General features: G+C 38.8%; 3 protein-coding genes across 3 annotated transcripts; 2 read left to right on the top strand and 1 right to left on the bottom strand.

The window, feature by feature from the left end:
• Positions 1–584: 584 nt before the first annotated feature.
• On the top strand, positions 585–3409 carry LOC102717451 (very-long-chain enoyl-CoA reductase). Its single transcript, XM_006658233.3, has 2 exons — positions 585–982; positions 2655–3409. The coding sequence occupies exons 1-2, from the start codon at positions 650–652 to the stop codon at positions 3129–3131; spliced, it is 810 nt and encodes a 269-aa protein (XP_006658296.3). The 5' UTR covers positions 585–649; the 3' UTR covers positions 3132–3409.
• A 2496-nt stretch (positions 3410–5905) lies between these two features.
• LOC102717171 (atherin-like) lies at positions 5906–6409 on the bottom strand. The gene has a single exon (XM_006658232.2). The coding sequence runs from the start codon at positions 6407–6409 to the stop codon at positions 5906–5908; it is 504 nt and encodes a 167-aa protein (XP_006658295.2).
• Positions 6410–14579: 8170 nt separating this feature from the next.
• On the top strand, positions 14580–19117 carry LOC102716888 (calcium-dependent protein kinase 17). The gene is made up of 8 exons (XM_006658231.3): positions 14580–15529; positions 16257–16400; positions 16509–16661; positions 16733–16848; positions 16947–17114; positions 17496–17720; positions 17812–17933; positions 18661–19117. Exons 1-7 carry the CDS (start codon positions 14737–14739, stop codon positions 17929–17931), a joined length of 1719 nt encoding a protein of 572 aa, XP_006658294.3. The 5' UTR covers positions 14580–14736; the 3' UTR covers positions 17932–17933; positions 18661–19117.
• The last annotated feature ends 3218 nt before the right edge of the window (positions 19118–22335 follow it).

The raw sequence follows: 22335 nt of genomic DNA, 5'->3' as shown, positions 1-22335 counted from the left end.
TGTATGTTTAATGTTTTATTTAGATATTCAAAGATTCGATTTAATGTTTTTGAAAAAAGTTTTTAGGAAATAAACATGGCCTTAGTTGAATTCACGTGCAATAAAAAGCATTTGAACAGGACGGAGCAGCAGTAGCCATCAAATTTGTTTTGGCCCGGATGGCGCCACGCAGCGTTTGCAGGCACCTGAAAACTGTGTTCATGCTGCTGTGCGTACGAGGCAAGCAGGCGCATGGCCTTACGTTCACAGGAGCCGCACCACCCACCGACGCGGCGGATATCGTGACACGCTGCGAACTAACGCTCATTGGCGCAACCAGATACTGCATTCAAACACGTGTAAAATGTCACTGAGTCACTAAATATTTAACATTAATGATTTTTTTATATAAGTTTAACTATTCATCTTATTTAATTTTTTATAAAATATAAAAAGCTATATATATACATAAAAGTATATTTGATAATAAATAAAATAATATAAAATAATTAATAATTATATAATTTTTAAATAAAACGAATGTTTAAACGTGTATAAAAAATGACGTTAACAGTTTAGAGACGAAGGGAGTATAAAATGACGCAACAAAAAGACAAATATTACTCCTCTGCAACACGAAAAGCACGGATCGATCGTTGTGGCCGGATCGATGTGGTGGTGGCCGCCGTTCCTGTTCCCGCCGCCGCCATCGGCGCTCGTGGCGGTGGCGTCGGCGGCGCAGCTCGCGTCGATGGCGAACGCCGGCCTCCGGGAGCTCCGCGGCGAGCACATGGCGTACTCCAAGTTCTGGCAGGTCGTCGCCGGGAAGAGGCAGGACGGCGGCGGCAGGCTGCTGCCCAGCCGGCGGGGGATGCTGGTGGCGTACGTGCCGGCGCTCGTCGTGGCGGCGGTGGCGTTCGCCGTGCCCGGCGCCGTGGAAGGGATGCGCGCCCAGCTCCTCGCCGCCGCGCTCGCCGTCCACTTCCTCAAACGAGTTCTCGAGGTAAAAATCAAAGTATTTAACACCTTGAAATTACCTCGGAAACCATCGATCTGATTACAAAATCGGTTTTTTTTTTCTGATAGAACGAAACTGATTCGAGTATAAACAGATCACATCCATTTTTTTTCATCTTTTCTCTGGGATAGAATGAAAAAGGATTTAACTCTTGTTTTGGAATAGAGGAATTCTGCTGGAATTTCCTGAGAATCGAACTAATTCATGTTAAACCCCATGTTTCAAAGGAGCCTTAGGCATGAATATCATTTTTTCTGTATGATTACATAACATTTTATATTGCTCAGTGTTGAAGTAAACAAATCGGATGGTGTTTCATTCCACACTCAAAAATCTTTTAACTGTTAAAATGGTAAAACACAGCTAAATTACAGTTTGAAACATTTTTTAGTTGAGGGTATGAAACATTTAGTTTTCAAAGAATGATCTTCAACATGTCACCACTATGTCAAAAAGTATTTTTAATATATTAAAAATATTAAAACATAACCGCATCATTGATTAAAACATCCAGCTTTCTCATTTAAAACATCCCTATATTTGTAATAAATAAAAGATATAGATATGAAAGCAACACCAAAAAACTCAGTGTAACATTTCGAAATAACTCCCGTAAGCGTCATAAATTGATTATTAAAAAATTAAAACAGCATTATATGCAATACTAGAAAGATCTATTGAAAAAAAAACAAAAAGTTAACTTTTATATAATGTGATCATATGGGATATTGTTGTAAACAATTAACTATAACAAATACAATGATATAATCGGATCATAGATCGGAGATGCAGTTAAGTAAAAAATAGTAGTATTTACTAATACGTTGTGCATGACTATTAGAGCAAAGCAGCCCTGTGCATGCACTTCACACTTGTTCATATGGGAGCAGACTGCAGAGGAACTGAGTATACACGAGAATCGTGTGCCCGTGTGAGGGCACTTTCGTGTTTTTGTTTGTTCTGGAATAATAGACTGAATTTGAACTATTTTTAAAAAAATTAAAAGACCTTTTGGGTTAAAACAAGGGGTCATCAACCCGAGATTTTTTTTTAGAAATGCATATTTTGCTGTTTATTCTTCAAAACAAACAGGTCAAAACTTCTTCTTTTTTTTAAAGAATCTACACCATTTATATACACTTATATATATTATCCTGCATTGTATGGCAATAAATTATTATCATGCAACAATTGGTATGGTAGAATCTCACGCTACACTGGCGTGACATGCATGTGTTGGAATACGGTGTAAAATTTCGAATATAAGTTTCTAGATGATTTATTTCTAACTATAAAATTAAAATGGTGCATTAATTTAAGAAAATAATTGCTCAGCTCCAGAGACAAATATTTTTCCCCATGTCACTATCGCCGCGTTCGTCCGTGGCGGTAAGTTAACTTATCACTCTCGTTTTCCGCGCGCACGCTTCCCGAACTGCTAAACGGTGTATTTTTTGTAAAAAATTTCTATAGTATTTTAAAAAACCATATTAATCTATTTTATATTTTTTTAATAATTAATAATAAATTAATCATATATTAATCTAGTAGTACGTTTTTCACGCCAGGATAAGTTAACTTACCTTTACCCAACCGAACACGGCCTATGTCAGTTTATACTTAACTGCAAAATGGTCACTGCATGAGACTGTTTCAGGTACTGTTCGTCCATCAGTACAGTGGAAGCATGCCACTCACCACGGCGGCCACCATCTCCTCCAGCTACTTCCTCATCACCGCCGCCATGCTCTACGCGCAGCACCTCGCCGCCGGCCTCCCGGACCCTCCCGTCGACCTGCTCTACCCCGGCGTGGCCGCCTTCGCCGTCGGCATCGCCGGCAACTTCTACCACCACTTCCTCCTGTCCCAGCTGAGGACGACGACGGCGAAGACGAAGGAGTACAGGATCCCCACCGGCGGCCTCTTCGCGCTCGTCGCCTGCCCGCACTACCTCTTCGAGATCGTCGGCTTCTTCGGCTTCGCCATGATCGCGCAGACGGTGCACGCGCTCGCCGTGGCCGCCGGCGCGGCGGCGTACCTCGCCGGAAGGAGCTGCGCCACCCGGAGGTGGTACGAGTCCAAGTTCGAGGATTTCCCTGCTAGCGTCAAGGCGCTTGTTCCATATATTCTGTAAATTTCTCAGTTTGAAATGAATAAGAACTTCTGTTCAGTAAAAAATATATGATCAGACAAGAAATCTGTTAGGTCTTCGTCGCTCGTTTTGAATTTGCACGAATTGTCGATCAGTTGTTTACTGTATGCCGAAACTGGATCCTCTGCAATAGACTGCATATGAACTCGTCGATGACATGTGGGCCCAACGCCCCCGGGCTCACATGTTAGCGACGATTGCACGAGGCAGTCGACTAACCCGATCCATGTACTGCATGTATTAAATAATATACGTGTTGTTTAGCCTTTGATTTATAAAATAATAAAAGTTTGAATTTTAAACTTAATTTTGGAGTTGATTTTGATTTTTTAATCATAGCTTAAAACATGTGTATAGAAGTTTTATCCATAAATTAAATTACTTTTTAATCACTAAGGGTCGATTCATTGCTGCATGATAGGAGAAAAACTCCCTTCGTCTCCCGTGAGCACGTCTTAGTTTATTAAAAAAATCTAAAAGTTACTTTAAAAATTATATTATTTTATATTTTAAGTTTATAATAGCTAGTACTTAATTTATCATTCAATAAAATTACTATACATGTGGAAAAAATAAATCCAAAAAAATATGGGGAAATTTGCTTGTTCTTAAACCTAGTTCATCAGGTGCCAAACACACGCTGATCTGAAAATTTTAGATACTCTGTTAAATGCAAGAGAAGAGTTTGTTTTTCCTTTTGAAGTGAAAGGGAAAAACACCCGAAGTTTTGATAATCCTTTCCTTAGGTAAAAGTCTAGGTCGTCTCCCATTTCAAATAATTTCAGCATATGATGCAACTTTTATAGTTATTAAACATTTTTATTAGAGAAACATGTGTAAGATGGCACCGGTATATATCATATATAGATCGATGACCAAATTGAGATTGACACTCGTTAAACACATAATATTTTATTGTGCGTACCTGCGTAGCATAACCGTTCTTCGAAATGAAATGGTATTTTAATTTTTTGTTAGTTGGTTGGGATTTCTTAGCTTCCTCAACTATGACAGACTGAATCATCAGGATTCATATAGATGCATGTCAGGTTCATGAATAGCAGCTGATGACTTGGTTTAATTTGAAATTTGAATAATGTTCGAACATGCTGACCTTTTAAGCTCGATAGTCTCATCTGATAAGCACTGCAATTAAGAGGGCTGTCAAGTTGCTGAAAAATCATTTGACAAGGTCTAGATCCTTCCTCATATGTAGTGGTCACGGGAGCCGTGATTCCGTGAAATCAACCCACGTCAAAGTCATCAGAGCATGGATTAGAGATATGAAAATTAGTTAGATCTTGAATTTTTTTAGAGGTATTACGAATTGTAAATTCTCATTCAGAGTTTCTTCAGAAGTTCAGAGATCATTCATTATTGGGTAGCCAAGGATTAAAATCTATGCTAGTTCCAGTTGTGACTAACAAAAATAGATTAATTTACTAGTAGGTTTTCGAGGAAAAAAAATACTAGTAGATCATATGATTCTTGCCAGGGTTAGCTTCATCTTCTGTCAGTTTCAAATGTGTTCTGAATGTTTCTTCAGATAATAACATGTTGAAAAAGGGTCAAAAGGAACCTTCTTGGGTGAGGATAAACAATACTCTTTTATGAAAAGTAAAACAATTAGACAACTGCAAATCAAGTCTATAACAACTTGATGTAGAACATCCCTGGACTGTCAGTAAGTTAATTTGACTCTGTCAGACAGTCACACGGCTTAATCAATAGGCCGTGTTAATTTCCTACCAGATGAGGTTGACAGGAGCAGGATGCAGGGATGCTTGGACCTTGTCATGTCTGATGTCAATAGTTTGGTGCTGGACTTCTGGTGAAGTTAATTAGTCTTTGGAGTGTGTCAGTTATGAGAAGTTCTCAAACATCATTTGGAATCAGGTGAAACAAAACCCACCGACTGATAGTCCCCTATATATCTTCTTAGCTATCTACTATGCCTTCTGGTCACCTCCCTCTTCTACATGGCAAGACTAGCAATGAGAACACAGTATAAAGCCATTGCTACTAAGATCTTTATAACCATTAGGCTACATGTCGTTTCACGACAAGACTAACGTTATTTGAATTCATATTGATACTAATAAATCTAAACATGTATATAAAACATATGTATTTATCTGTAGATGAACACAAACAAGTCTAGAAAAATCTTATAATATAAAACCAGAAAAGTAGGATCAATCAGCTTGGTTAAATGATATATGCCAACTGAAGGGAAGGAAATATCTCTGATAATATGAACGAATGAATGACTCTGCGGATGTTGTCAATTGTTCATGACAGGAACATTATGTTTCTGTAAACACAAAATACTGTGTGATTTTAACATGTATTGACTGGATTCATTTTAACTATGTCATAGTTTATTTTCAGAATTTTCATGATCATTCAATTTAGGTAGCATACAGAAAGACAGTGACACATCCCTTAAAGTTAAAAAACAATTTTCATGTTCCCAAGTCCAGATGATGCAAACGGAGCTGAATATTGGGCTGAACAAAATTTTAAAAAAAATGAGCTATCAGATTAATCAGGAAATGTACAGTTCTGAAGACCAAAAAAAAAAAGAAAAGAAAAGGATACACTGAAACACTAGAAATAAATATTACATGCACATCGATCGATCGGTTAGCACTTAGCAGTGCGACTGTTCGTATTAAATTTCTCCCACAAACGAGAGAAATTTTGCACGAACTGTATGATCTGATCCCAACATTAACTAGAATTCTAGACATAATTTAGAACAGAACGCCCAGCTCTTGTAAGGCCTGCATCGTGGTCGGGGAGAAGAAGAGGCTGCTCGGCGATGGAGGAGGCACCGCCGCCGAGCTGTCATCGATCGCCGGCGGAGCAGGCGGCTGACGCTGCTTCCCAAGCGCGAGCACCAGTGGGTCGGCGGCCACCGCCACGGCGGTCGTCTTCGTCTCAGCCTCACGCCTTCCTCCGCCTCCGGCCACCTGACCATGCGATGTCACGGCTGAAGCCGGCGGCGCCGCCGACTGCTTGCCGGTGAGCTTCTGCACGACGGCCCTGAACTCCTCCGGCCGCGCGTGGACGACCCTGGGCGTGAGCTCGTACACGATCACCGGTCCCGGGTCGCCGGCGGCGGCGGCGACGACGCGGGGTTTCTTGGTCGGCCGGCTCGCCGCCTCCGCCGGCACGATCAGCGGCTGCGGCTGCGGGCCGTGGACGCACCCGCCTGGCCTCTTCGCCGTCGACGCCAGCGACGGCGACGACGACATGGCTCGCTCTCGATCGCTGCGTGGGCGTGGGCGTGGCCGGCCGGCCGCGACGTTCGTTCTCGTCGGAAGTTGCTGCGGCGTGGTAGAAACCCAACACACGCGAATGCTTTATATAATGGCGCCAAGCAAAAAAGATTACGTCAAAAGCGCGCGAAAAGGTCAGACATAGAGTTTTATTTTTATGTGATGTGATTAATAAATATTGTTCCAAGCAGCCTTCTGCTCAGCTGCTGCATGCGCCGTGCTCCCTTCGATTCTTTTATTTAGCGCCGCTGAATTTAGAACCGTTCGTTTTATTTAACTTTTTAATAAATATAAAAATGATAAGTTTTATTTAAAGCTAGTTGGGTAATAAATCAAATCATAAGAAAAAATAATTAATAATTATATAAGTTTTTAAATAAGATAAATAACTAAAATTTAACTGTGTTAAATAAAAAAACATTTGGAGTATTAAACATGCAGACGAAATCATGCCGAAACCGCGTAGTAACCTTTACTTAGTAGTAGCAAAGATCTGTCATTAGATTGTAATTGGTGTTAGTTTAATGATATAAATACTCAAGTTCAATACTAATTCATCTATAATCAATCTATAATCAATCTAGTAGCCAATTTGTACGGTAGCTATTATTAAAACATATACTATCATGTCCCACCGCCATACACACGTTATATTTTAGAGTTCATGCTGGCTATAAATCTATTACTCACTGCTATCCTCTCTACCCTCTTATTTACTTAAAATATATTTATAGCCGGTTTATAATCTGCTACTGTATCTCTTATGGGCAGTGCTTCCTTCTTGGACACACACTGCTCCCTGCATGTCTGCTTCCTTAAGGTAGTCACAAACTCGGATTGATCGAGCTGCATCTGCGTGCATGCACTTAAGTTGCGTGTTTGATTTGAGTTCAAAAATGAGAAGCTAGCTTCATCAATTTAATTGATAGAAATTGCTATATAAGTTCGTTAGCATATTTTAGAAAGCGTTCAAGTTTCAATGGTATCTATGTAATTGCAATATAACTATACAAGAACTACATTATAACTTTCAATTTCTTGACCATTAGATCCATCAAGATTTGCATAGTATATATGAAGGGACGAATCCAGGTCGCATCAATATTTGTCGAAAAATCGTGTGTAACATTAAGTTGCATAAAAGTTAAGTTTTTTTTAAAAAAAGTCTATGTAACTCCCCAAAATTATACTCCCTCCATTTTTTTTATATGACGCCGTTGACTTTTGGGTCCACGTTTGACCATTCGTCTTATTAAAAAATTATATAATTATTAATTATTTTGTTATAATATGATTTATTATTATAGAAACTTTAATTATGCATTATAATTTTGCATATTTGGATATAAATTTTGAATAAGATGAATAGTCAAACGTAATTCTAAAAGTCAACGGTGTCATACATAAAAAAATACGAGGGAGTAATTAGTCGTTACTCCGTCTCAAAACATAAACACCTCCTAATGGATTAAATATATCCTAACACGACGAATCTGAATATGCTACAATACATTACGACGTAATTCTATACTACAAATTACTCCCTCTGTCCTAAAAAAACCAATTCTCTGGTTTCCCTGTCCAATGTTTGACCATCCGTCTTATTTGAAAAAATTTTAGGAAATTAGAAAAAAATAGTCACACGTAAAGTACTATTTATAATTTATCATCCAATAAAAACAAAAATATCAACCGCAAAAAATTTTTGAATAAGACGAAGAGTCAAAAATTATAGGTAAAAAGTGAAAAATTGGTTTATTTTGGGATGGAGGGAGTATTTTATAGCCACATTTAGTTTTATTTTAAAAAACTGCAATAAATTCTATTTAAATCCTGTGTAAAATTAAGTTGCATAAAATTTAAGTTGAAAAAAGTCTATTTAACTCTCTCAAACTATAATTAGTTGTTATCTCCATCTCAAAATAGAAATACCTCCTACTTGATTAGATATATCCTAACGCGATGAATCTAAATATGCCACGATACATTACAACGTAATTATATACTACAAATTATTCTATAGCCACGTTTAGTTCTCTTAAAAAAAACTGCGACAAATTCTATAGAAAAAAGTCTGTTAAATTGCGTGTTTAACATGGGTTCAAAATAAGACGCTTGATTAATTAATCTTGTTAATACCCTCCAACTGATTAATCAACCAGAGAGCTAGCGAGCGACTGCCCCGGCTAGCCATCACCTAGCGGATGATGCACGCACGGACGTGTATATGTACTCCAGCCTACACCTTTCATTTTTTATACACGTTTAATTATTTTTATATCATTTCATTTATTATTAAATATACTTTTATGTATATATATAGCTTTATATATTTAAAAAATTAAATAAAATAAATAGTAAAATATTTATAAAAATATCAACGGTGTCATATATATATAGACAAAGATAGTATATACCAAGCAGACGGATAGTACCTGCAACGCATATACATTTGACTATGCTAATGCGCAGGCAAAAAGTAGCTAGCAGGTCAAACAACGCATGCACTTGTGTTTATACGGTGAGTAAAAGATTAGAGGAAAGAACATGGTTGATATAATGAGCGAACGCCCGCGCGCCTGTTAGCCCGAACGAACACTTCGTATATGCATATAAAGTTTACACTTATAATTTTTGATAGTGTATATAAAGTTTCATTTTTGTACATCGAAAGTTTTCCTATAGAAAATTTATACATGAAAGCAAATTTAATATATAAATATGTACTTTAGAATTATCATGTTAGAAAGTTGTATCTTACTTAAAAAAGTTTTTATATGGAAAGTTTATACATATGAATGTTTGTGCGGGTTAGCGGACACGCGGGCACTTACCGGTTAGACTTTTCAGGAAAAACAATGGGGAGAAGAACATATTGTTTGGACAATTGGAATGTTCTGCTATATGTACTTTGTCACTGTACGTGCAGTAAAATTGTGTTTATATGGATCGATGCTAAGGGTGTGTTAGTTATTATGGATCAAAGTTCTCAAGAAAGAAAAAACAGAATAACGATCAATAAATGCAAATTGCAAGCTGGGAAGGCTGATTTTGGTCAAACAAATTCAACAAATCAATTCTGCTTCGTGTGCTAACTATCAGAAATTCAGAATGTCCAAGAACAATCAAGCTACGTATATACACATCGTTGTGCTTTTCTTTTGCACGAACTGTACAATCTCTGAATCATCTGATGCCAAAATCTGGAGCTAATTAGAACAAAGCCTCGAGCTCTTGTATGGCATGAATCATGGTCGGCGAGAAGAAGAGGCTACTCGGCGACAGAAGGAAATCAGCCGCCGGAGATGGAGGCTCCAAATAGTAATAGTGGCCGTCGCCGGTCGCCGTCGCCGGCGGAGCGGCTGGCTGACGTTGCTGCCCAAGCGCGAGCACTAGCGGGTCGGCGGCGGCGGCGGCCACCGGATCAGTTGCCAATGCCGCGGTTGAAGATGAAGCCGATGGCGACGGCGGCGCCGTCGATGGCTTGCCGGTGAGCTTCTGCACGACGGCCATGAACTCCTCCGGCGGGGCGTGGACGACCCTGGGCGTGAGCTCGTACACGATCACCGGTCCCGTGCCGCCGCCGCCGCCGCTGAGACGGGGTTTCTTGGACGGCCGGCTCGCGTCTCCCTCAACCGCCGCCGCCGCCACCATGATCAGCGGCTGCGGCCTTGGGCCGTGGATGCTGCGGCCTGGCCTCTTGGCCTTCGCCGGCGACGGCGACGGCGACGGCGACGGCGACGAAGACGACGACGACATGGTTGGATCGCTGACGTTGTTCTCGTCGGAATGTTGCTGCTGCTGCTGCTGCGTGGTGTAGAAACGAACGCAACCGAGTGCTTATATAATGGAGAGAGGCCGAGTTAATTAAAACAGAATGTCGTCAAAAGCGTACGAAATGGTCAGATTTAGGAGTTTTCTTTGTGTGTGATTAAATTAATCCATTTAATCGTGCATACCAAAGGGTCAGACACAATCATACCTATAACGACGACGATGGTGATATGGATACATTTGTTTTTATCAGATTATTTCTCGATTTTTCTATGTATATCAAACATCAAACTATTTTCTACAAAATATTTCTATATGAAACTTATAATGTTTCGTTTTATAGTATTTAATTTTATCGTGTATATACTATTAAATATATATCATAAAATCAGATATTTTTTCATGTTTCATATTCAATCAACCAAAATAAAACAGCCCTAATCGTGCTTCATCAACTAGCTAGTGATTTGGACGTACTGGTTGGTGTTAATTTAATGATCTGAAGATCTAATTAACCTGTTAATTACATTGCATGCGTGCTTCCGGGACACCCGCTGCTGGCTGCATGGCTGCTTCGTTTCAGGTGGTCAGAAACTCAGATTGATCGATCAAGCCATGCGCTAATTAATTGCGTGTTAAGAAATGAGATCCATGCGATTAATTAAAGAATCGTCAAGCCACGCGAGCGTTGGCGTAGCGGATGATGCACGCGCGCATGGCATCGGCCGGCCGGAGATGTGGACGTAGCCCTATCTTTTTTTTTCTTCTTCTTATATTTATAACGCAAAATTTAAATTTTTAATCTTAAACTTCAAGTTAATTTAAGGTTTGTTTATGTTTTAATATTAACTTTTAAATCGCTAAATAAATATATATATATATAAGTTTTATTTATAATTTATTTTTTATTTATAAATATGTTGTTGGGCTTTTCCTATAAAAAACTAAACAATCACTTGGCCTGTAAGCAGCTCAAGCTAACTATGCTATCTTGGTGACAAATAAATAAATATATATAGCTAGGTAGGCAGGTCAAGAAATGGATGCACGTGCTATGCTGTAAAAGACAAAAGACAAGAACATCCATCCTGAATGGATTGTTCATGCATTATGGAGGTAAGACTGTATGACTTGTATGAAATCATGCATTTTCTCTTGAACAGATGTTGGTGGAATTTTGGACATAACTTCACCCACGTATTTTCGCTTCTAATTATGCTTATAATTCAAAATTTAAATTTAAAACCTTAAATTTGAAGTTATTTTTGGAGTTTTTCATCGTAGTTTATTTTTAGTTTTGCTTTTAAATTGCTAACAATGCATATATAAAAGATTTTGTATGGCAGGTATGAAATCAGTCAATTTTCATTTTTAAATGATGTTGGTGGAATTTTGGACATAATTAACTTGTAAGTTTGGACACAATTAATTGATTGGCTGCGCCTAGCTCACGCCTTGTTTCAGCTACAAATTATTGTAATCATTGTAATCTAGATTATTAGGTTATATTAGTATAAGATGATTATTATAAGCTAAAACAGAAAGAGACGACAAAGATAGATAATTATTTTAAAGTATTTAATAGCAGGGGGTCTAAAGCCACCCAACAATCTTTAAAAAAACATATTTGGATTGGCTTATTAGATTACAGTGATCTATTCTAATAATTCATAAGTGACACGGGACAAATTAGTGAAACTAAGAAATGCACGTCCCCGTGCACGCTGGCTGGTGGGAGTGATGGGTAGTACCTAGGCTAGTGTCAGTGTAACAGCTAGTAGTAGCTTTTTTGGTTTTTATCTGCTGCTACACCTGCGCGTGAAAAGGAGGAGAGTGAGAGCAACACCAAACCAAGAACATTTTCTACTCTCTCTTTGCCAGATCTCACTCCCGCTCATATGGATTTCGCCTAAATTTTTTACTCGTTACTTCACCGTCAGACCATATGGAACAACATGTAAAAACATGTTATACTTTTTACACTCGATGATACCATATGGAACAAGTGTTGATATCATTAATATCACAAGGTATCAGATAATACCAGATAATAATTGATGGTATCATCGAGTATAAATTTTGGCATCATTAAGTACTTAGTGGTATCACACGTAAGGTATCACATGATTCAAGCATGTGTCAACAAGTTATAATTTTTAAACTAGATGATATCATATGGAACAAGTGTTGATACCACTTAGGCTGCGTTCGGCCCCAATGTTAGATAACTTATCTCCCTTGTTTTCCGCGCGCACGTTTCCCAAATTGCTAAACGGTGTATTTTTTGCAAAAAATTTCTATAGAAAAGTTGTTTTAAAAAATCATATTAATCTATTTTATATTTTTTTAATAATTAGTAATTAATTAATCATATACTAATCTATTACTACGTTTTCCGCGCAGGCTAAGTTATCTTACCAACGTTTCAAACGAACGCGGCCTTAGTATCACTAGGTATCATATGACCTAATTGCAGCAGGTATCATCCAGTATAAAATTTGGTATCAGTAGGTACTTGTGGTATCACATCGTATCAGAATATATCACCTAATTCCAGCATGTAGGCACATGTTATAATTTTTATACTGAATGATACCATATCGATACTTGTTGATATCATTTAGTATCAACACATATCAGATGATACCGGATGATAACTGATGGTATCAACCGCTGTCATCTCCGGCGGCCATGGTGTCCGGCCAGGATATGCCACCGCGCCCCGCCGTAGTACACTATGTAGTAACCAGCAGCTACTTGTGATTAGCCAAGGTCTCTTCCATCTTGTCTCCTGTCATTTGCTAGCTACCTCTCTCTCCTATGCCTTGATTTCAACACCTTAATGTAAGCAGTATGGGACATGTCACCATTAACCGAGACTAAACAAAAGAAAAACACAAAAAGAAAAAACTTCATTAACTGTCCCGTCCGAAGGGAACCTAGCTTTTCCGATAATTCATTTGTTCCTTTCAGCTTATAAACCAGATCGTAATAATCCCAAGCTATAATCTCCGTGGCTGGGAATTGGGCCCTGCTTCGCATCGTCAAGCCCATATAGTAGTAGTTGGGCCAGAACGGCACCGTGGCCTATAAATTAGTTGGGCCACAAGTGCGGCCCAACAATGCAAATGTCGTCGTGCGTACGGCCCACATGCAGAGCTGCGTTTTCTCTCTGAAAATTTGTCACTTAGCCGTATGATCCTTAACCCTGTTCGTAGTCTTGTCTTTTTTTATCTAAATTATACAAAATTAAGTTAATGCATGTGGTTAAACCGATAGGTGTATGCCTGTATGACTACGTCCAAGAGGTTTACATAGCCACTTGAGAGTCACATGGTACGCGAAAAATACAAAACCAGGTCAAAATGTCAAACTATGGAGCAAATTGCATGTCAAGTGGCTAAAAAAAAGGTGAATGGTGATCAATAGAGCAATGGATCTCTTCAGTGAAAATCCGGCAAAAAATTGAACTGGATATAACTCATTAGTTAAGTTACTTGTGATATAATAACCGGTTCTTTAAGTTTAAATCCTAGATTCGATATGAATATTTATATTTTAAAAGAGTTTAGAGCGGCGGAGTTGATGAGTGTGTATGTTACACGTTGATGAATATATGCACGTTACAAGTGACTGTTGTTTGAAAAAAAAGATTCAAAAAAGTTTATTAGAAATGCTGAAAACGGTATACATGCCCACTTGAGTCGCATGGTACGCGAAAATACAAAATCCTGCAATATTGCATGTCAAGTGGTGAAAAAAAATAAATGGAGATCAATAGAGCAACGGATCTCTTCATGAAAATCCGGCAAAAAATTGAACTGGATATGACTAAATTAGTTAAGCTATTTGGATATAACGGATTCGTTAAGTTTAACTTCTATATTCGACATAAATGTTCTTCTGTTCACAGTTTGAAGGTGTTTATAGTGGCGGAGTTGATCAGTGCATACGTGTACACATTGATGAATATATGAGCGGAGCAACTGTAGTTTGAAAAAAATCCAAAAAGGATTACTAAAAATGCTAGAAAATGACATATTGTGGAAACAAGATAGTCAAATACCTAGATATCAAACCTAATATATATATATAAATATATAAAATATTAAATCGAATATCTACGTATCAACCATATCCCGTCCTAAAACTGGACGCCGTCAAAAAAAAAATATTGGCGAGATGACCTGTTGTTGCGGCCATCAACATCTCACGTGTAAAGAAAAACAAAATGATCCAATCACGTAACGTACGTGTCTCGTCTCACCATCCTGACCGTCCGATCTGGCGGGCGCCGCATCGGCGTCGCCTGAGCACCCCCCTGCTCTCACTGACAGCTCGACCCGCGAGGCTCAGGTGGCCCACATGTCAGTGTCCCGGGCCCCTGCTCTCCTCGTCCCCCTCCGGCCATCTCCCCTCTCCCTCCTCCACCAATCCCTCCGATCCAATCCGTCGCCGCCGCCGCCGCCGCCGCTGCAGCCGGTTGCCTAGGGTTACGGCGGCCGCCGCGCTCCCACCTCGGTGGCGCGATGGGGAACACCTGCGTTGGCCCCAGCGCCGCGGCAGACCGCCACGGCTTCTTCAACTCCGTCTCCCTCGCCGTGCTCTGGCGCCCCGGAGGCCGCGCCGCCGAGCCCTCGACGCCGGCGTGCCCGCCCCGGGAGTCGAACCACGCCGCCTCCACCACCTCCACGGCCCCCGAGCGCGTCACCATCGCCGACTCCGACCTCTCCTCCTCCTCCCCGACCGCGAGCTCCAACCCCGACAAGCCCAAGCCCAAGGTGAAGCGGGTGCAGAGCGCCGGCCTCCTCGCCGACTCCGTCCTCAAGCGCGACTCCGAGCGCCTCAAGGACCTCTACACGCTGGGCAAGAAGCTCGGGCAGGGGCAGTTCGGCACCACCTACCAGTGCGTCGAGAAGGCCACGGGCAAGGTGCTCGCCTGCAAGTCCATCGCGAAGCGGAAGCTGCTCAGCGAGGAGGACGTCGAGGACGTGCGGCGGGAGATCCAGATCATGCACCACCTCGCCGGCCACCCCAACGTGGTCTCCATCGTCGGGGCGTACGAGGACGCCGTCGCCGTGCACCTCGTCATGGAGCTCTGCGCCGGAGGCGAGCTGTTCGACAGGATCGTGCAGCGCGGACACTACTCCGAGAAGGCCGCCGCGCAGCTGGCCCGGGTGATCGTTGGGGTTGTGGAGGCATGCCATTCGCTCGGGGTGATGCACCGAGACCTCAAGCCGGAGAACTTCTTGTTCGTCAACCATAAGGAGGACTCACCACTCAAGACAATCGACTTCGGTCTTTCCATCTTCTTTAAGCCAGGTCCAGCCTCGATCCTTGCTTGTGTGTTGCATTAATAAGATGCAAGAATGCTGGCAATTTGCGGATTTTACCGCCCACCCCCATCATAGGCAATGCTAATTAAGCTGATGTTTTTGCCAACTTAGCAAGGTAATGGTGGTGCATTGCAACCCCCTTAGCTTTCAGTTGTAGATTTGCATTTAATACATACTGAAGTATTGTACTAGGGGAGTTTGAAATGTCCTTGGGAGTCTCTTCATGTGTTGTAGTTACAACTAGTGAACTAGATGAACCTTTTGCACAACCGCACATACATTGCAATGGATATGTTTGTTTTTCAAATATGCATGTATTTGACTGGTTGTTATATCTTTTTTGTTCTCTGTAGTACCGCAACATCGTAGTTTGACTTTCTTTGCTGTTTGCCAAAAAAAAATGCCAAAATCTGCAATCAAACTGTTGTGCAGGCTAACTTTCGTATTCACTATGATATATGATTCTTAATTGAATGCATGCTATACTTGTGGTGATCCTGAACTCTATGTTGATGAAAGTGCCAAGGGAATGGAATGACATTCTATGTCTCCCTTTCATTTTGGCTGTCAATTAATGCATTCATGTGACAGAACCTTAATTTACTGAAATTTGTGTAATGTGAACTCTAATACACTGCTATCCCCTTCTTTTAGAGCACTGGAATAGTACTGGCTATACACCTTTTCCAATGCATCATGAATTAACTTTACAGGTGAAACTTATTCGGATGTTGTTGGAAGTCCTTATTATGTTGCACCTGAGGTTCTGATGAAGCATTATGGCCGTGAGGTGGATGTATGGAGTGCTGGTGTAATTATTTATATCTTGCTTAGTGGAGTTCCTCCATTTTGGGATGGTGGGTTATGTCTTATCATCCATGCTGCTTTTTCAACCCTTACTTCTGCTTGATGTTGACAATTTTCCTCTATTTTGTGTTCTTTTGGACTCTGGCCTGCTTGCACAGAGTCTGAACAAGGGATATTTGAACAAGTTTTGAAAGGAGATCTTGATTTTTCGTCTGATCCCTGGCCTGCTATCTCAGATGGTGCAAAGGATCTGGTGAGGAAAATGTTAAACCGTGACCCCAGAAAGAGATTGACTGCACATGAAGCTCTATGTAAGCATAAATATCACATTATAGAGCATCATGTCAGAGCCTTCACTAGTGACCCATCTTTATGTTGGCAGGTCATCCTTGGGTTTGTGTTGATGGAGTTGCTCCTGATAAACCTCTTGATTCTGCTGTCTTAACTAGACTGAAGCAATTTTCAGCAATGAACAAACTAAAGAAGATGGCCCTTAGGGTGAATATTGCGTATAATTTTGCTTGTTTTTCTACCAAATGTCTCTATTTAGTCATGGTCCATACTGATGCTCTTATTAAAATGTATGGCATCTGTAGGTCATTGCTGAAAATTTATCGGAAGATGAAATTGCAGGATTGAGAGAAATGTTCAAAATGCTGGACACTGATAATAGTGGCCACATCACACTGGAGGAACTAAAAACTGGCTTGCAGAAAGTTGGTGCTAATTTGAAGGACTCAGAAATTACAGCCCTAATGGAAGCGGTGAATTTTCTAACATAACTATGGCACTTCTATTTTCAGTCCAATATGTGCTAAAACAAACCTCTGCTTTTGCTTTGAACTCCTACCTTGAAAAACTCTGTTGAGCTAGTGTTATTCAAATAACAAACTAAGTGACAGGTATTCAAATATGTTTATTTGACATCATTCTTTAGGCAGCTTGCAAGATTTTTTTGATGTTGATGGTTTAATTCATAAATCTATCGTATTTATGAATTTTGTGGATCTGATAAATTTAACAGTATGTGAGAATGGATCTTCTATGTTCTAAGAAAGGACAGTGAGTCACAAGAGCTGCATTACTAGGTACGAGATATCTTTGGGCCAAGATAATAATGAATACATATGTTTTGCAATTTGCAGGCGGATATTGATAACAGTGGTTCAATAGATTATGGGGAGTTCATTGCTGCAACTATGCATCTGAATAAAGTTGAGAGAGAAGATAATCTCTTTGCAGCATTTTCATACTTTGATAAAGACAGCAGTGGTTACATTACTCAAGATGAGCTACAAAAAGCCTGTGAAGAGTTTGGCATAGGAGATGCACATCTGGAGGATATTATCAAAGATATTGATCAGGACAATGTAAGTGGACATTTGTTTCATTATGAGATCTGAAGGACTGGAAGATTAAGAATCACATGACATGTCTGTGTCTCTTGTTTTGTCTCTGCAGGATGGCCGGATTGACTACAATGAATTTGTAACAATGATGCAGAAAGGGAATAACCCACTGGGTAAAAAAGGACAAGGCCAGCTAAGTTTTGGTCTAAGGGAAGCATTGAAGCTTGGCTAATGGTAACTGCTCAGATCTTGCAAAGTTGCATTTGCTTTTTAGTTGATAAAGTGAACAGCCCAAAGGCCCTAAACTTTGGGACCCGCATTTAACATGATTTAGATTACCTAGATTTTGTTAGTGGCAGTGTGCTTAATAAGATCCTCAGCACATAGAATGCAACCTAAAGAAAATTGCTGAAGCTCTTTGTATGTTCATTGCTGCTAAGGTATTATTAGGATATAATATGTTAGTGACACAATACAGTAACAAATCAGTATAAAAACATGGGCTATCAGAGCATATTTTATTTGTGATCACAAGAAATATTCAGAACTCAGGACTAGTGACCAGTTTCCTGACAATGATGATGTTATCTTGATTGTAGCTGCTACTTTCTTCCAACTTAGCACTACATTCACATTATATCTTCCCTAAAACTTTGAGTTACTTGTTCATAGATTTCTTTTTGATTAGTAAGCTTACAGTGAGGTGGAAGAAGTAAACATACCGTTGCTGTTCATGTCCACCAACATTTTCTGCTATACCTAAATTACCCTGAAGTAGGAGCTTATGGTTCAAATATGAATCAAACTCAACATAGAAAAGGGCTTTGATAGTTTGCGTTAGCTTAATTATAATTCCTTTATCCTACCAAATGTCAATTTCCTTTCCATCTAGTGCATTGGTGGATATTGCACTTTGATACATGATAATAATAATGGTTGTCGTTCACTTTTTTTTCGGCAGGAATAACGGCCCTAAATGTAAAATGAAGTGCTATCCAGTAAAGGACGAAGACTGAATTTAAGAAAGCAGAAGATCCAAGACAAACGCTGCAAGCCTGCAACACTCTTTAATCAACATTTTGTGAAGATACAAACTAACTTTTGGGGTCTATCAGCCGGACACAGAAGATTTCAGACGTATACGAGTTTCTTGAAAGTTGGAAGAGTTAAACAAACGTCCGTGGACCCTCCAACCGTGTAGGTGTTTCTTTTCTTGGAGTAGGAACAGTTCACAAGAATAGCGTGTGTGTTGTTTCATGGCCTTTTCCGTTCTGGAAACTCTAAGCTTGACATGTTTGGATTGGACGGGATTCCTTTGCATTGGAGAGTTGTATATAGTTGTTAGCATATATCTGATGTAAGAAAGTGCGTAGGTTGTACCATAAGCAGTCAAGTGAATAAAATGGTTGGCTTACTAATTCTCGACAGTGTCATCCTTGATCGTTTTCTATTTTCTGCTGCATGTTACATGAACAGCACAAGAGGTTTATGTGTTTAGGCCAACCTTGTATTTTCTGCTGCATGTGGAGTAAATGAACAGGTGAGATCATAATAACGGTAAAAAAATCCCAAAAGTAATTGTTCAGCCCATGGCCTGCAAGAGATTTGTAAACAAACCCAATGAAACAGTTTCCTTCCCTATTCAAGGGAGAATTACTTTTTCTTATTTTCAGGGGAGCATAGAACATTTTTCAGCGAAATCTATGTAGACCTTTTGTTTTTCTTTTTATCCTTTCTTTTTTCATAGATTCCCTGTCTTTATGGCCATCTGTTATCAATCCGGATTGGAAAGTTAAAGTTACATTGTTGTGACTTTGGATCTATTCACAGCAGTTTGATTTCCAGCCAATGCGTTCGATTGATCGTTACAGTACCGATGAATAGTGCATATATTATAGTATTTTACTGTTTTTTAATGTAGCTATATTGTTTAAAGTCAGAGTACTTTGGAGCAAGACTCATTTCACTGTGTTTTTTGGTGACTTTTCTTTAGGAAGTCAGCGAATCCGGATTGATTTGTTATACATGTGATGCTGATACAACTTCCACAACGTTGCCATGGTCAGCCTTGCGAACAAACTCCATGGCGACCAAACGAAATGCTTGCCCCATTTTCAGTCGCTATTACCGCCTCTGAATTTATCTCCATCTTCATGAGCATGGTTGAGCTACGAAGAATATGAAGTGCCGGCTCCATTTGACCTTTCTGACCCAAAAGTACAGTGATCTGAACCCATTTGAGATGGTTGTGATGTTCTTCCAAGAGGAAGGCTTTTAGATCACTGCAACTTGTATATAAAAAATTTATCGATAAATTATTTTTAATCGTTAATAAGCGATTTTGCTTCCGTTTATCACAAGCATACCGATGAGGTTGGTAGAGACTAGTGATTGGTAAACCATAAATTAAATAACCAGTAACCCATGTGTGTTAAATCTTCAATTGAAGATGTTTCCATCAGTTTTTTTGGTACGTCATCGGTTTGTTTTCATAAAACATTTGCAATCACACCAATTTTCTTCGGCTAATGCCGCTGCCGCTTCCGTTCACAAACGTTCATACTCAAATGTTATGTTTGCTTTCGTACTACCTCGTTACATATTTAATAAAGTTGACATACCTTATAGTCCTTATTCATTGTTCATCGCTGTAAGTTATTTTGCTTTTATATAAAAATATAAGCCATCGTATCATTAGATTGATAACTAGTGTGAATATGATAATTGTGTAATCTATCGTTATTAAACATAATCTTATTCTATCTTGATTACATCTGATCTTTCAAGATTATAGATGGCTTATTTTGGTAGATCCACGCCCGCTATTATTTAGATTGTAGTTAATGGTCATCGACTTATTATATTAATCGACTTATTATATTGGCACTGTCTCCGTTTCGTAATATAAGATGTTTGATTTTTTAGTTACAACGTTTAACTATTCATCTTATTTAAAAATTTAGTATAAATATAAAAAATGATAAGTTATACTTAAAGTTCTTTTGATAATAAAGTAAGTCACAAGCAAAATAAATGATATTTCTATAATTTTTTAAATAAGATAAATGATCAAACATTGTAAGAAAAAAATCAAACATGGTTTTGATTTGTTAAAGCATATGATCTGTCAAGAGTATTCTTATTAAACTAAGTTAGATGTTTTATATATTTTAGTTGGTGAGATCAGTTAGTTGAAGCCAATAATCTATGCAAGTTCTTACGTACTTATTGCTTTTACTTCGATAATATAGTTGATTACCTTATTAGTCAATCAGCTGATCTCAACATCTCCTATCAAGCCGTTGCCCGACCATTTGCTTGATTTAATCAAATCCTTTAATTTCCTATCAATTATAGTGTTAAATTGCCTGACATGGATCCTGAACATCAAGATTTAGAACCTACGACTCAAGGCTGGTTTCAAATCTCCATACGAACATGAATTTCAGATTAGATTATTTGAGAGGCTAAGTTCATAACTTAGACTAAGCCTGAATTAAAAAAAAATAGTTGCTATATCCAACCGGATATAGACAGTAGAGTTAAGTAGATCTCTTATGTCTTTGACGCTTTTGGTGTAAGTTTTGCATCAACACAAATCTAGACCTAAAAATTAACATTTTTAAATTTTAAAAAGAGCAAAAGTAACAGTCCTTATAATTTTAATTCTCTCTGATTCAAACTTGCAGTTTATAAGATTGTTGGTTATCCAATAATCATGTGACACGTTATATAAAACTCTCTTTTAAGAAAGTGTAATGGAGCTAAGCAAATAAAATTCGACCAACAGTGGGACCTTTTCCGCGTGAAACACGAGTAAACATTAAGGTTAATAAATGAACTAACTATTATCTCTAATTTTTTATTATAAAGAGCTAATATAAAGTCAACTTATATCCCACAGTTGCACATAAACATATACCGTATAATAAATATATGGCCACCTCTCAAACACTCGGTGTTTTAGCATGTTTTTCTTCTTCTATCTCATTTCTCTCTCTTCTTTATATAAGCATAAAATATGATGTGATAATTTTTACGGTCAGCTTATCTTATAGATTCGCTCTAACAATTTTTTCTTGCTCAGAGAGTAAATAATAATTATCAAATAAATAAATACTCAATCCATCCAATAATATAAAGCACATCTAGCACCGACACTACCACAAAGATTAAGAAAGAGTTATAACCACTTTCTCGTTTAGATTTCCTAGATGTATATAATATGTTTGGATGTATTTGATGGTGAAGAATTTAAAATGAATAAAATTTAGAGAAAAAATTATATTAGTTAATGCATCTTACATACACACATTATATTATACGATTAAAAAATAGTTATAAGTTATACAGAGTATATTATAGAGCAGAGAGAAGGATTTAAAGTGATTCGGATAATTTCTGTCCAATCAGACTATTTTTCATATTCGTATAGCTTCGGTAGAATAGTTCTGAAAATTTTCGAATTCGGAATCGGAATCAGATTTTTTTCTTCGGATACGAAAACAAATACGACAAGAGTGATATCCGTCAGAATTGGATAACGGTCATATACTATCCAGATATTTTTCGGATATCCGGACTAATACATTAACCATTCAATCCAATCAGTCCAACCTAAATAAATTCATCCCAA

Source organism: Oryza brachyantha, chromosome 7 (assembly GCF_000231095.2).
Source record: "Oryza brachyantha chromosome 7, ObraRS2, whole genome shotgun sequence".
NCBI lineage: Eukaryota > Viridiplantae > Streptophyta > Magnoliopsida > Poales > Poaceae > Oryza > Oryza brachyantha.
Note: the sequence above shows the minus strand (reverse complement) of the source record. Positions and strands in the feature narration are given on the sequence as shown.

Excerpts from the sequence above, each read along its gene's own strand:
- LOC102717451 (XM_006658233.3), top strand. The coding sequence starts at position 650 with ATGTGGTGGTGGCCGCCGTTCCTGTTCCCGCCGCCGCCATCGGCGCTC. Across the intron at positions 983-2,654 it reads TCCTCAAACGAGTTCTCGAG|GTACTGTTCGTCCATCAGTA; the intron begins GTAAAAATCAAA and ends AGACTGTTTCAG.
- LOC102717171 (XM_006658232.2), bottom strand. The coding sequence starts at position 6,409 with ATGTCGTCGTCGCCGTCGCTGGCGTCGACGGCGAAGAGGCCAGGCGGG.
- LOC102716888 (XM_006658231.3), top strand. The coding sequence starts at position 14,737 with ATGGGGAACACCTGCGTTGGCCCCAGCGCCGCGGCAGACCGCCACGGC. Across the intron at positions 15,530-16,256 it reads TTCCATCTTCTTTAAGCCAG|GTGAAACTTATTCGGATGTT; the intron begins GTCCAGCCTCGA and ends TTAACTTTACAG. Across the intron at positions 17,115-17,495 it reads TTACAGCCCTAATGGAAGCG|GCGGATATTGATAACAGTGG; the intron begins GTGAATTTTCTA and ends TGCAATTTGCAG.